The sequence below is a fragment of the Chrysemys picta genome, chromosome 8 (assembly GCF_011386835.1).
Source record: "Chrysemys picta bellii isolate R12L10 chromosome 8, ASM1138683v2, whole genome shotgun sequence".
Lineage (NCBI taxonomy): Eukaryota > Metazoa > Chordata > Testudines > Emydidae > Chrysemys > Chrysemys picta.
Genome location: NC_088798.1, coordinates 55,212,924 through 55,226,410, shown reverse-complemented (window position 1 = coordinate 55,226,410; position 13,487 = coordinate 55,212,924). Strand labels below are relative to the sequence as shown.

The following is a 13,487-nucleotide window of genomic DNA, read 5'->3' as shown; positions in this document are numbered from 1 at the left end:
CAAGGTCCCTTCCAGTCCTACATTTCTATGTTTCAGTGATTCTTCACTTAGAAAAAAGGACAGAGTTGTGCATATATGTACCCTTAGCATTCACAATCACAGTATGTGGATTAATATAAAAGAGATAAAATATACATAGCCCTCCCCTGCCTTTACAATCTCAGCACTTTCAGTATTGTCACTGGTGGTGGTTTCTCCCAGACCATAATGTCATAAAAGGCAGCTAGGACCTTTCAACCACTCCCTGAAAGTCACCATATACGCATGCTCACACTGAAGAGTGTGCTCACCATTCAAAAAGCTCTAGAGTCATTGGTTTCATGCACCAGTTCACGTTCATGCAAGGAGTCACCTAGACACTTCCGCATTAAGGAGGAAATTCTGTGCATTCAGCTCCCATTGACTTCAACTTAACTCAACAGGAGCTCCCCACATCTAAAGACAGAGCACACCCCTAAATGAGGGTGCCACAGTTTGTGTCCTAGGGAGAAGAGTTCACCTCAATTCCTCAGTAGCTCTCTCTTGGTGTCTGCCTCCAACTGCACAGAAAACATATTCAGAATGTTCCATGAACCCTCTGGAGTGATGCGAGTAAATTTTTCCCAGCGTCTCTCAGTGATCTCTCCCTGCCCCTTGCACTTTTTATCTTACATCTACAGCATAATGGGGATCTATATGTGGTTTCATTCTGTTTAGTAGGACAAAAATATAGCCCAAGAATGATCAAAGAATAATTTCATCAGTCTTTGATTCCTTCTAGTGCATTGCACAAGGTTCCTGAGATAGTTATCTCCGCAATCTCGTTTGCTAGGTTGACAAAATGTATAGGTTAAGGGAATTCATGATAGATTCTAGAGGTACTTTTAAAGAAAATAAATAGAGGGGTTGCACTATAGGGTCTGCATTTGGTTGCAGATGTAACCCACCCACCTCCTGGGTGTGGTGTTCTGTCCCATCTAGTGGCACCCAGACCACTTAAAGAGAGAGATAAAATGAGTTTGCTCTACAGCCTTAGCTAACAGCCAGTTGGTAGAGGCTCATGCACTAAGCTCCAGAGGCCCCAGCTTCGATCCCGCCCGCTGACGACCGGGGTCTGTCAGCGTTACACAGACTCAGTTCCACACACCTTGCAAACCTGTGTTCCAGTCCCTGCCGCTTATTTTACAATCCAGTTGCGAAGGACATCTGTAAACAATGGTTCTCAGAGCATAGGGCTCAATGCCCTTTCTGATAGTCCCTCTAATAGAATGAAAATTGACCCATCAGAGGGTCTCTCTCTTACAAAGTGGTCTGCAGAATGAAAAGTAGAGAATCAGTTTTAGAATAACAGTGCTGTCAGATGCTGTAAGGTAATCTTCCTTTAGAAAACACATTTTGTCTATACAGCATATAGCCTCTGGTGCCTGAGAACTCTGACCAGCTACACATGACTCTGAAATGAGACAACCATGTCCCCCACCCGCATTGTGATCCCGAACCACAAATACCCAGTCATGTGGAGCCCAGTGTCACCACCATGCAAAACTTTGCCTGTTGGTCAACACAATGGCATATGAGTGAACCCCTGTTCAGCAAAGCTAAGTCACGCTGCACCTAACCATGCATCAGCGCTCTCTCTCCTCTCCCCTTCCCATTCAGCCCAAGTGTCAATTCCATCCCGTGTTCACATTAGAGAGATAGGACTGGGAAGAAATTTATTTTAAAAAAACAGTGATGCCCTAACAAAACCCTCCCTCCTAATGAGAAAAACCTCATAATGACTACAGAACAGAAGCTATACATCCAGCAGCTCCCCTGGCACAGCATCCCTCAAAACAGAGCTTGAAAGCTGTGTCCTACCTAATGCATGGATGTGCAATACCTTTTGAGATCCATGCAGCTTTTTCCTATTTGCTGTGTGTAGCTTTAGACTCCAGTACATCCTGTTTACTCAATGTTGAATCAAATTTTTAATCCAAACTTTTGGGGATAGCAAACCCACGGACCACCCTAAACATAGAGATTGGAGCCTATTGTAAATTTATTTATGCATAACTTGATGGTTGTGTGACACAGTTGATGTCTGTGCATAATCTTTTCTTAAGCTATGCAACAAAAATATGGAAAATACAACAGCAAATAAGTATCTTATATACTGCTTCAAGACTGGACTCTCATCCTGTGCACAACATGTTTCCATTGTCTTATCTGTTTTCACAGTAGGGACCATGTCTCCATATTTGTTTGTACAGCACTGAACACACAGTTAGCAATCAATAAATAAAAGCAGTCCATGGACAATAAATAAAAATAACTTCAGTATCAGCTGCTGCATGAGGCCAGAACAGAGGCTATTTTTAAGTGTTGTATGCGGTGTGCTATATTGCACACAAATCCCTTTACTTTTACCTCTCCCTGTCATGCCCAGTCATGCAATGCATGAAACGTGTGGTCTCACATAACGGACAGGTCTTGCGTTCCCCTCCCTTGTTAACAATTAGCATGATGGAGCATCACATGTTGCCTCCCAACACTACAAAGCTCTTCTGGGGCAAGAAGCATCTTTTTGTTATGGTTTTGGTACAGAGCCTAGCATAATGGGGCCCTGCTCCATGCCTGGGGCTCCTATCAAATAATAATTATAATTTGTACTAGAATCATTTCTAGTAAGGACTTTTGGTTTGGCCTCCTGGAGAGGAAACTTTGGCTCCTTGACAATGCATGTGAAAATAACATTCTGTTTCCCTCCCCTAAAGAAAAGGGCTTTAGGGTTGGGGGGCATCATCAGATAGGAAGGGGGTGCAGCAAGGTCATGGCTGACATCACAATGTGAGCAACAAAAATGGAAGAAAGAGCTGACTCAGTTGATCAGTTCTACCTTGGGAGACAGCTCAAGGCCTGTAGCTTTAGGAACCCCATGGTCTCTAGCTTGGAGTCCCAGCCGCCCACAGCCCCACATGAGTGACAGCAGTGCTTTGGATTGTGCTCAGTTACACTAGTTTCATGACTGCCCTTAGTGTCCCCTCCAACTATGTGGGATAGGTGAGGGTGGGGAAGAGGTCTGGAAGGATGGAAGTTCATATTGGCATTATTTACCAACTAACCAGTGTAGTAAGTTTTGGGAAACCTGCCTTCTTGATAGATGACCCAGTGCACCACAGAGAACATATTTCTGATCCTGAATAGGCCAGAAACTGATAGGTGCTACCACTAACCAAACACACGCAGAGACTCTCCAAAGAGTCCTAGTACTGCATTTGGGTCACACTCTGAAATGGGCTCCCCCTTTCTCTCTCCTGTTCCTCTTTTACCCCTGCTTTTTTAACACCAATGAAGTTTCACATTTGGAAATGGTTTTGGCTGCCATGGGAAGCTTATGGTTTCTGAGGGTCCCATCTCTGCTCTAGCTGAGCCTCCTCTGGGTTTGGGTCAGCAGGTCTGTGTAAATTTTGGATCTCAGGAACCTGGGGTAAGAGTCTTTCTCCATGAGGCTGTGCACTTTCCCCTGGGCCTGGTCAAAGCAAGATAGTGAGGGCTCCTGCACGTTATTTCTTGTCACCTCCCGTGTCTGGAAGTCTATGTTCACCTGGGGAAAGAGACAACAAGGAGGATTATATAGAGTAACTCTGGTTTATATAGCTAATAACACAACAACATAACCTTTTGAGGTGGGAGAGGGAGGGATTCATAATAAGTCACTGCCCATATTTTCTAACTTAGATAGCTTAAGTTAAGCACTTCAATCCATATTAATTTCAATATTAGCTGTGTGTGCTTAGCACCTCTGAAAACCAGACCATTTTTATTTAGGTGCCTAGGTATGAATTTAGGCACTTAACTTTAGGTATCTACTGCAAATCTGAAAATGTTGACTCAGAGTCTTTGTCACCCCAGCTATCCCATCCCTCAAGACGCCTATGAATTTTTACAAATTTGGCTCTCTATACATTTAGTGTGTTGGATAATGAATTGTTAGTAATTTTAAACTATTACTAAAATCTTATCAAATAGCTTTAAGTTATTTTTGTTTTATAATAAACTGTTTGACTTTTCTCCTAATTTCCTATGACGACTACTTACTAAAATATATTGTGCTTGGACTTTTCCATTTTAACCCCCCCTAAACGTATGTCTTTAGCATTTTTGCTGTGAAAAATTCCTGAATTCTCCCAGATTTTTGCCCTGACAATCAACCAGTCTTAACTGTGGTTGTCATGAGAAAGATGGCACAAAGCCATTCCTGTGTGAAAGAGTTTGCTATTATTAATCTTTTGAATAGGGAGGCTTCCGTGGTACCCAAATATAATGCAGTCAAAAAGGGGAACCTTTATCTGTGCCTCCCCTAAAATGGTTACAGCATTAGTTGGCTGTGCATTGTGCTGGTGGATCATTTCAAATTTTGATACACCAAAGGTCATGACTATGGGATCAGATTTTAGATATCACCCTTTAGATATCATAGGGATCAACACCTCCTAAACTAACCTAAACCCAAGTGTCTAATCCCAGCTGGAATGCATTCAATGCCACAAGATGCTGGATCTCCTCCTACTCCAGCTGACATAATCAGAAAGACTACCATTTATTTCAGTGGGAGTTCAATTTGGCCCTGTAATCGGCCAACCCTCAGCTTGGGCTTGAGCCAAAGTACCTTTGAGTCTCTTGCCCCTGGGTCCCTGTCAGGATCCTCCACTCCTGGGCAATCTTACTGTTCCCAGCAGGAGTTCAGCTCACTCCCAGGGTCTTTTCAGCACCCAATTTATAGTCTACTTGTCTCCAGCCCCTGGGAGCACTTCCCAGGACCTACCACAGGTCACTGGCTGGAATCAGCTCTACAGGGCTTTTGCTTATACCAAGATTGTAGTGTCTATGTGCCTCAAATGGGGTGGGGTTTGAAGGAAAATATTAGCAGCTGCCTCAGGCTCAATTTCCCTTGTTGCTGGAGCTTACTAGCATGCCCTAGGAGCTTCCTTGTTCCTGGAAAAACTCCCCTCATGCCTAGGATCACCCTTTTAAGACCCACTTCTCCAGGTGTTGCATGTTCTGCAGGTGCACCTAATTGACACTGCCTGATTGCAGGAATGCTCTTTAGCCTTTCCACCAGAGGGATAAGGGTGTGCCCCATTAGAGGCCCCAAATTACCAATATTATTAGGTCACAAGATGTGGTTAAAGTCTGAGTTTTCCCCACTGGAAGCCCTGTTGGAAATTGGGTACACATTCACTAGAGGAATCTGTGAGCAGACTCTCGCTGAATAAGCAATATGACATCACAATGTGGCATCACAATGCAGGATATAACATCATAAACTGTGATTATGTTAAAGGAGAATTCACAAGTCCAGGCTCTAAATTGTGGCTACACTTTCTATTCAGCACGGTGTGCTATTGCTCGTAACTTTCAGAAATTCTAACAATGCTGAATTCTACAGATTCAGAGGGCTGTAGGGCCTAGATTGACACATACACCCTAACTCTTGGAGATTCAACAGGTTAGAGCAGTTGCTGGGAGTGTTGTTGAAGGCCGTTTGGGGGACCTATAAATAATCAGTTTTGATACTTGTGAAAGAATGAAGGAGTGATGTCTCTATCAAGCCACTGATTCGCAGAAGTTCCCCACTGGAGGCTTTGGGATGCAGGCTGCAGTAACTCAGGTATCCAGACACACTGGCCAACAGTAGCTAGTGAAATCATTGATCAGCTCATTACCTCTGCAGTGATCCTCTGAAGAGTACAAAATCCCAGCATTGGGGATGTGAGTCACTGGTAGTGGAGAGAGATGTGGCAAACAACCCTCCTTGCCAAGTGAGTTTCCTTGCAATACCTGTTGCTCACATTAATCCCACCAGAGTGTGTATGCCTACCAACCTCTCGAGGAGCTTGCACATCAATGAATTCTTCAAAGATCCTGTGGGCCTTGGATGCCAGTTTGGTTGTTGACCGGGTCTTTTTGAACTCCTCACAGGCCAGCCAGAACTCCAGATTCTCCTCGCTGAACTCTGTCTTCAGGAAGGCACGGAATGCAGCCACCCCATCTACAAGGGGGAAACATTGGATTTATGGAAGAAAGGAAGCAACTTCAGACCAGATAAGGCATTTTTACAGTATATGCCACTGTTCACTCATCCCCAACAAATACGACCCCTATCCGTTTCAAAATCTCTGCCATTGGCACAAAAAGACTTAACTGCTGATCATGTGGTTTTTCTACAGCAGGCTCAAGTACTGTTCTCCACAGGTTACAGTTACATGAGGCTCCCCGTCCCAGGTAGTTAAAGGAACCCCCTCCTGGGTTGTTTTTTAATCAGTGTTTTGCTAGGAGTATAGGCAGAATTTCAAAGGGATTTCAGAGCCTGACTCCTATAGGGTCCTTTGAAATTCCCAGGCTCAAGTTATACATTCTGTTTGCTATATAGTTGTTAATGCCTCACTATGTAAAATACAATTGTCACTAGGTAAAACTGTTTATAAAATACATCATTTGTGAACTTGTCTCCTTTTACATCTGGGCTTTTCATTACTTTGGTTTATTATCTTAACACATTTTTAACTCTTATTTGTACATAGGAAGTAGCTTAGAATTTCTAACCATAACATCGACACTAAAAAGGAAGGAACACAGAGTGGTCAAAGTGCTCTTATCTCTTTTAGTGCTTAGAAATTGTGAGACTGCGATAATGTTTCTGGCTAACTCAGGTTACAAGTTATGATTATGAAGATTTGGAAATTGGAGCGTTCTGATTTCTGTGTGTAGGCATATTTATAAAAAGAGGCACATGTGGACACAGCCACTGTATTTACTTTCTCTGCATGTATGGGAGCCAACCAATTCAGCTCTGGAATAAGCAGATTTGAAATCAATGAGGGCTCCACCCACTTATGGCAGAGCTGAATTTTGCCCTTTCAGACCTTTCCTATAAGGTAGGGCCATTTAAGAGTTTATGACAGGAAGCCTACTTGGCCAGCATTACCCCATTCCAAGTTTGTCTCTAAAAACATTTATGGGCCAGGGAATGCAGTCAGTGAGGGGAAAGAAGTGATCTTGGGGAAATTCACTGAAGGTCCTTCCTACTCCTACTCTGCCTGCCCTGAGTTTGGGAGCTAAGCTCCCCTGCCTCTTCCTGGGCTGGTGAAATAAGGACTTCCCAAGCACAATAATCTAAAGTGGGAGCAGCAGGAGGGGCTGGTGCCTGGCTGGGGAGTTGATGGGGCTCTAATCTTTCCTGCACTAGTACCAGAGGGGAGCTCCCTCTCTGACTCTTTTCTTTCCCAGAAAGATCCACCCCTTGCCACTTCCTCCCCACTTCCAGTGGGCAGAGATGGAAAGTGACAGAGTCTGCTGCCTCCAGCTCTCCCCTCCGCCCCCCAGGGAAAAGAGAAACCCTGCCCCCAGCCTTCCCTCCCCTAGCCAGAATCCAGGAGATACTAGGGTTGCCATCTCTGAGATGCAGAACCCCACCTCAGCCCTTAAGGGAGCCCTCCTGCTGTCCCCTACCAAGAGCCCCTACCTCAACCACTCCACTCCTGGCGAGACTCGGGTGTTTTTGTGACAACTTGCATTTGGCACTGGCAGAAGACAGCATACTGGGCTAGATGGACCAATGGTTTGACCAGTATGGCTGTTCTTATGTTCTGTCCCCCTCCCCAGTCCCCGATGCTGGGAGGAGCCACTGCGGTTTCAGCAGGTTGAGGGCCTGGCACACACCCAGATGTCAGCTGCTCTCCCAGCCACTTGGCATGTGTGTTAGTTAAAAAATCACTGTGTGGACACACGTGTGCACAGCTTACAGGGAAGGTTGGTCCCAAGTGAAATAAACAAACCCCGCACATTAAAACTTTTCACCGGCAAGGCAGTACAAAAACTGGCCAGGCCGGTTAAAAACCAGCCAGCTGGCAACCATAGCCACCTCCGGGACACAGAATGGTTCTGTCAGCTCCCTCTCCCCTCTTGAATGTCTCATCTAAGTGCCTTACGTCTTCCTGTAACCTCACATCTGCTCCCCGCAAGCAACTGGGAATGGTTTTATGAGAGCTGGGGTGAAAGTGCCTCTTCCTGATTGCTTTTAAAGAGCTAATGTGAGATTATGGACAGAAAGGGGACACAGAGATGAGATGCTCAGCCACGGCTGTATCACATCAACTCTTTGGAGTGTCGTTTTTTAGTCTCCTTACTGGCCAAAGAGAGGGGGAAACGTGGTCTCAGCAAGGTTCTGTGCCAGCAGCAAAACGAGGGCTTTTGTTGTGTGTACAGCAATGCTGCTGAAAATGAATATTGTGATTTGGATACAATGGAGTGTACAGCTACAGCCCCAGGTGCCTGAAGGAGACATTAGCCCCTCTCCAAGCCAGTGGTGCAGGGACATGCCAGAAATATGGCTGGGGCGGAGGTGTAGCAGGAACGCACTGCACTCGGGCTATTGTGAGCTGCTCTGTGACTTCATAACGTGATGTTGTAGCCACCTTGAGATAGAGATGCTGCTGAGGCTGCTCTAGCTTACACCAGGGCCTGCTCCGCTCCCCAGCTGACCCCAAAATGCAGGAGGCAAGAAGATGACACACAGCTTGTGCCCTCTCCAGAATCTAGTACCCAGTGTCTTTCCTGGGGAGGTGGAGTCTCAGTGGGAAGGTGAAAACTCAGGAGCAGACTGGGGAGTCTATGCTGCAGGGATCTGTCAGTATGGGATAGCAGAGAGTTTGGAGGGAACAGAAGTTTGAAGGGAAAAGAACAGCAGATCCTGGTGCCATAAGGCTCTTTGTATATAGCTGGTTCCTGTAGTGTTTGCCCTTAAACATTCCATACCTGGTTAGGGGATACCCTGCTGAAGCTTTTTACAAGGACAATAAAGAGCTTTGCAATATGCTTCTAGACACCCTGCCTCTCTTTCTCGGTTTTGATTCTCCCTCTGCTTTTTGAAAAAAGAACAGGAGTACTTGTGGCACCTTAAAGACTAACAAAGTTATCTCACAGATTGTCTGGCTATGTAGACTCCCTTCTCAGGCCCTACGCTACCAGCACTCCTAGCTGTCTTCGAGACACCACTGACTTCCTGAGGAAACTACAGTCCGTTAGTGATCTTCCTGAAAACACCATCCTAGCCTCTATGGATGTAGAAACCCTCTACACCAACATTCCACACAAAGATGGACTACAAGCCATCAGGAACAGTATCCCCAATACTGTCACGGCAAACCTGGTGGCTGAACTTTGTAACTTTGTCCTCACCCATAACTATTTCACATTTGGGGACAATGTGTACCTTCAAATCAGCGACACTGCTATGGGTACCTGCATGGCCCACAGTATGGCAACATTTTTATGGCTGACTTAGAACAACGCTTCCTCAGCTCTCGTCCCCTAACGCCACTATTCTGCTTGCGCTACATTGATGACATCTTCATCATCTGGACCCATAGAAAAGAAGCCCTTGAGGAATTCCATCATGATTTCAACAATTTCCACCCCACCATCAACCTCAGCCTGGACCAGTCCACACAAGAGATCCAGTTCCTGGACACTACAGTACTAATAAACGATGGCCACATAAACACCACCCTATATCGGAAACCTACTGACCACTATACTTACCTACATGCCTCCAGCTTTCATCCAGACCACATCACATGATCCATTGTCTACAGCCAAGCTCTACGATACAATCGCATTTACTCCAACTCCTCAGACAGAGACAAACACCTACAAGATCTCTATCAAGTGTTCTTACAAGTACAATACCCACCTGCTGAAGTGAAAAAACAGATTGACAGAGCCAGATGAGTACCCAGAAGTCACCTACTACAGGACAGGCCCAACAAAGAAAGTAACAATGCCACTAGCCATCACCTTCAGCCCCCAACTAAAACTTCTCCAGCGCATCATCAAGGATCTACAACCTATCCTGAAGGACGATCCATCACTCTCACAGATCTTGGGAGACAGGCCAGTCCTTGCTTACAGACAGCCTCCAAACCTGAAGCAAATACTCACCAGCAACCACACACCACACAGCAAAAACACTAACCCAGGAACCTATCCTTGCAACAAAGCCCGTTGCCAACTCTGTCCACATATCTATTCAGGGGACACCATCATAGGACATAATCACATTAGCCACACTATCAGAGGCTCGTTCACCTGTACATCTACCAAAGTGATATATGCCATCATGTGCCAGCAATGCCCCTCTGCCATGTACATTTGCCAAACCGGACAGTCTCTACATAAAAGAATAAATGGACACAAATCAGACATCAAGAATTATGACATTCAGAAATCAGTTGGAGAACACTTCAATCTCTCTGGCCACTCGATTACAGACCTAAAAGTCGCAATATTACAACAAAAAAACTTCAAAAACAGTCTCCAACGAGAGACTGCTGAATTGGAATTAATTTGCAAATTGGACACCATTAAATTAGGCTTGAACAAAGACTGGGAGTGGATGGGTCATTACACAAAGTAAAACTATTTCCCCATGCTTATCCCCACTCCCCCCCCCCCCCCCGCCATATCTCCTTGTCAATTGCTGGAAATGGGCCATTTTCATTACTACTACAAACAGTTTTTTTCCTCTCCTGCTGATAATAGCTCACCTTAACTGATCACTCTCCTTATAGTGTGTATAGTAACACCCATTGTTTCATGTTCTCTGTATGTATATATATCTTCTTATTGTATGTTCCATTCTATGTATCTGATGAAGTGGGCTGTAGCCCACGAAAGCTTATGCTCAAATACATTTGTTAGTCTCTAAGGTGCCACAAGTACTCCTGTTCTTTTTGCGGATACAGACTAACACGGCTGCTACTCTGAAACCTCTGCTTTTTGTCATCCTTAGCACTGACACAGGGGTCACTCTCCAAAAACAGAAGCCTTGCCAGGGGACGTGATGAACAGAGCATAATGTCTGATAAAAGGAAAGGCTTTCTCATGATTGATGTAGCAAGAAAGACCTTTGCTTCAACTCTGCCCCAGAGAGCAGCCTGGAGCAGCCAGGGAGCTGGGGCAGCAGCTGGAACCAGAAAGTCTCTGCACAGTTCTCTCTCCTTGCTCCTGCTCTGACTTTAGTCAGTGGCTTTTAATTTCTAAATAAATACAGAAAGGGGTTGGATACGAGTCATGGACATTTTTCTCTTCCTGTTTGTACTCTGTCTCCTTCCCTTCTACTTACTCTTTCCCCTTTTCTCTCCTCTCCATAAACTTTCTCACTTCCCTTCCTTTTTCTCACCCTCCCACTCCTTCAAGGCTCTTGCTTAACCCGTTTTCTTCATTCTGTCCCACACTCTTCACTTTCCTTCTTTTCACCTCTCTCCAGTGGCGTAGCCAGGATCTAAGAGCAGGGGGAGCAAACATAAAAAAGGCGCCCCCACCTTGGCTCCTCTTCTGGCCACACCCCCCTTGGCTCCTCCTCCAGGCGCTCCGCGCCCCCCCCCTTGGCTGGCTCCTCCGGCTGTGCCACCCCCCCGCATTGGCTGCCAGTCGCCATGCTGCGCCCCCCCTTGCTCCTCCGGCCATGGCTGCCGGCCGCGCTGTGCCCCGCCTTGCTGCGCCCCCACCCCGTTCTGCCTCCTCCGGCCGCGCCCACCGCCCTGGGCCATTGGCTGTGGGCTGCGGGCTGCCCTGCTGCGCCCCCCCCTCGCTCCTCCGATCGTGCCGCCCCCTCCCCATGGCTCCTCTGGCCGTGCTGCCCCCCCCTTGCCTGCAGGAGGTCAGCACTGGCCGGCAGGCGCACCGCTTTTTGAAAACATGCTGAGGGGAAGCGGCTGCTTCCCCTGCAACCCACTAGCCACGCTACTGCCTCTCTCCCCTCCTTTCCTTCTCCTCTCCTCCCCTCACTCTCTCTCTCTCTTCTGTCTATTCCTTCTTCTCTCTTTGTTGCCACGCCCCTCCCCTCTTTCTCTCATGGCCTTATGCAGAAGAGACTTCAAACCAAGGGGCCCCCTTGCTGTATGGAGTGCCACTGCTAACTTGCACTCACTCATAAGAGGCCGATCCCCTCCTGACTTCCCACATGCTTCTGTCTCCTCCATGCATGAGCTCTCTGTATGTGGAGAAAGCCCTTCTTTAGACCATTCTGAGTTGTTTGGGAGGCTGGAGGTGATGGAGGAGGGAGCATCAGAGGACTTTCTTGGGAGGGACTTCAAAACCCAGGGCTGCCCTGCTCCATCTCCCTTTTTCCTTCACCCTCTGGCTGATTTCCACCACTTACGTTCTCTCAGTGTGTGGCCGATATAAGGTGTGCCTCTGTCATTCTCCCCACGGGTACTCAGAGTTGTGAGGCACCTCACCACCACCTGCCCTTAGCGTGAAGCCATTTTGCCTGATGCCTGCTGTAGCTCAGCTCCTTGAAACCAACAGCCTCTGGCCATAGAGGAGCACCAATTTCTAGGTCTCCACAGATCTGGCCCTCTCTATGCAGGCTAGCGATAGACACACACCAGCTCCTAAGCCCGGCCAGCATCCCCCTCTGCTTCTAGCTCCTGTCACTGGACACTCTCAGAAATTGCCAGGTGAGCTGTCCCTGGAGGGACAGCTCACACACAGCTTGACTGGAACCACTCAGGATCAAATTCTTTAGGACAGCTCAGCCCTGTAGTCTATTGATAGTGAAAACACATACCTTTATTTACAAAGATTAAGATTGAAGAGAGAGTGAGCAAGGATAATAAAAACAGGTTACTGTGATAGACCCAGGCCAGTTGGGTACAGCAGAATAGCAGAAGGCAGATATACTGGCCACTGGATTAACAGTTTTCTGTTCCCTGACTGACCAGAGCAGGGGCTGCTCCAGGCTAATGAGAACATCTGACTCCAATTAACCTGCAAAGAGTCAGATGAGGCCATTAAGCTAATGTGACCACCTGACTCTAATTAAGGCCCTGCTGATACTATAAAAAGGGTTCACTCCAGTCAGGCAGAGGAGAGCCAGGGAGCCAGAGGAGAGGAAGTGCGGCTGAAGGGCTGGTTAATGAAGACACCCTCGAGTTATTGATAAGGGAGCCCTAAGGTAAGGGTGAAGAAGGGAGAAGCAGGAGAGCTGTGGGGAAGTGGCCCAGGGAAATGTAGCAACTCTGGCAGTGAAAGGTTGGCTGCCAACAGCTGCTACCATTAGGATCCCTGGGCCGGAACCCGGAGTAGAGGGCGGGCCTGGGTTCCCCCCAATCCACCACTACAGGAACACCTCCTGGGAGGGGAAGTCAGGCCCCTGTCAGGACAGGAGGCTAAACTGTTCTAAAACAAGCCCTAGGGACAACAGAGACTGTGGGAGTTCTCTCACCAACCTCCTTGCTGGCTTATGATGAAAAGGGCTCAGTAGACTGTAATCCTGGCCCTAGAGAGAGAAGGGCTATGTGGAGGGTCACAGAGAGCCACTGAGGCTACCATATACCGCCTAGAAGCCCAGGACCCACAGGACAAGGTCAGAGCTCTGCCACAACTGGTGTCAGGAGTGGGATCGTGATTGTTCACAGCGTGGCAGAACAAAGAGGTTTATACTTTAAAAAAAAAAAAAG

General features: G+C 46.9%; 1 protein-coding gene across 3 annotated transcripts in view; it reads right to left on the bottom strand.

Moving 5' to 3' along the window:
- Positions 1–2,004: 2,004 nt before the first annotated feature.
- The window catches only part of RGS8 (regulator of G protein signaling 8), a 35,389-nt gene continuing 23,906 nt past the window's right edge, over positions 2,005–13,487 (bottom strand). For 2 of the 3 annotated variants that reach the window (XM_005290748.5, XM_005290749.5), the window contains exons 5-6: positions 5,847–6,013; positions 2,005–3,565 (exon numbers count right to left, since the gene is read on the bottom strand). In XM_005290748.5, the coding sequence (XP_005290805.1) occupies positions 3,383–3,565; positions 5,847–6,013 (350 nt within the window). In that variant the 3' untranslated portion in view covers positions 2,005–3,382. Of the gene's footprint in view, positions 3,566–5,846; positions 6,014–11,953; positions 12,117–13,487 lie in introns of those variants that run through there. The other variant, XM_065554480.1, reaches the window with a different exon arrangement.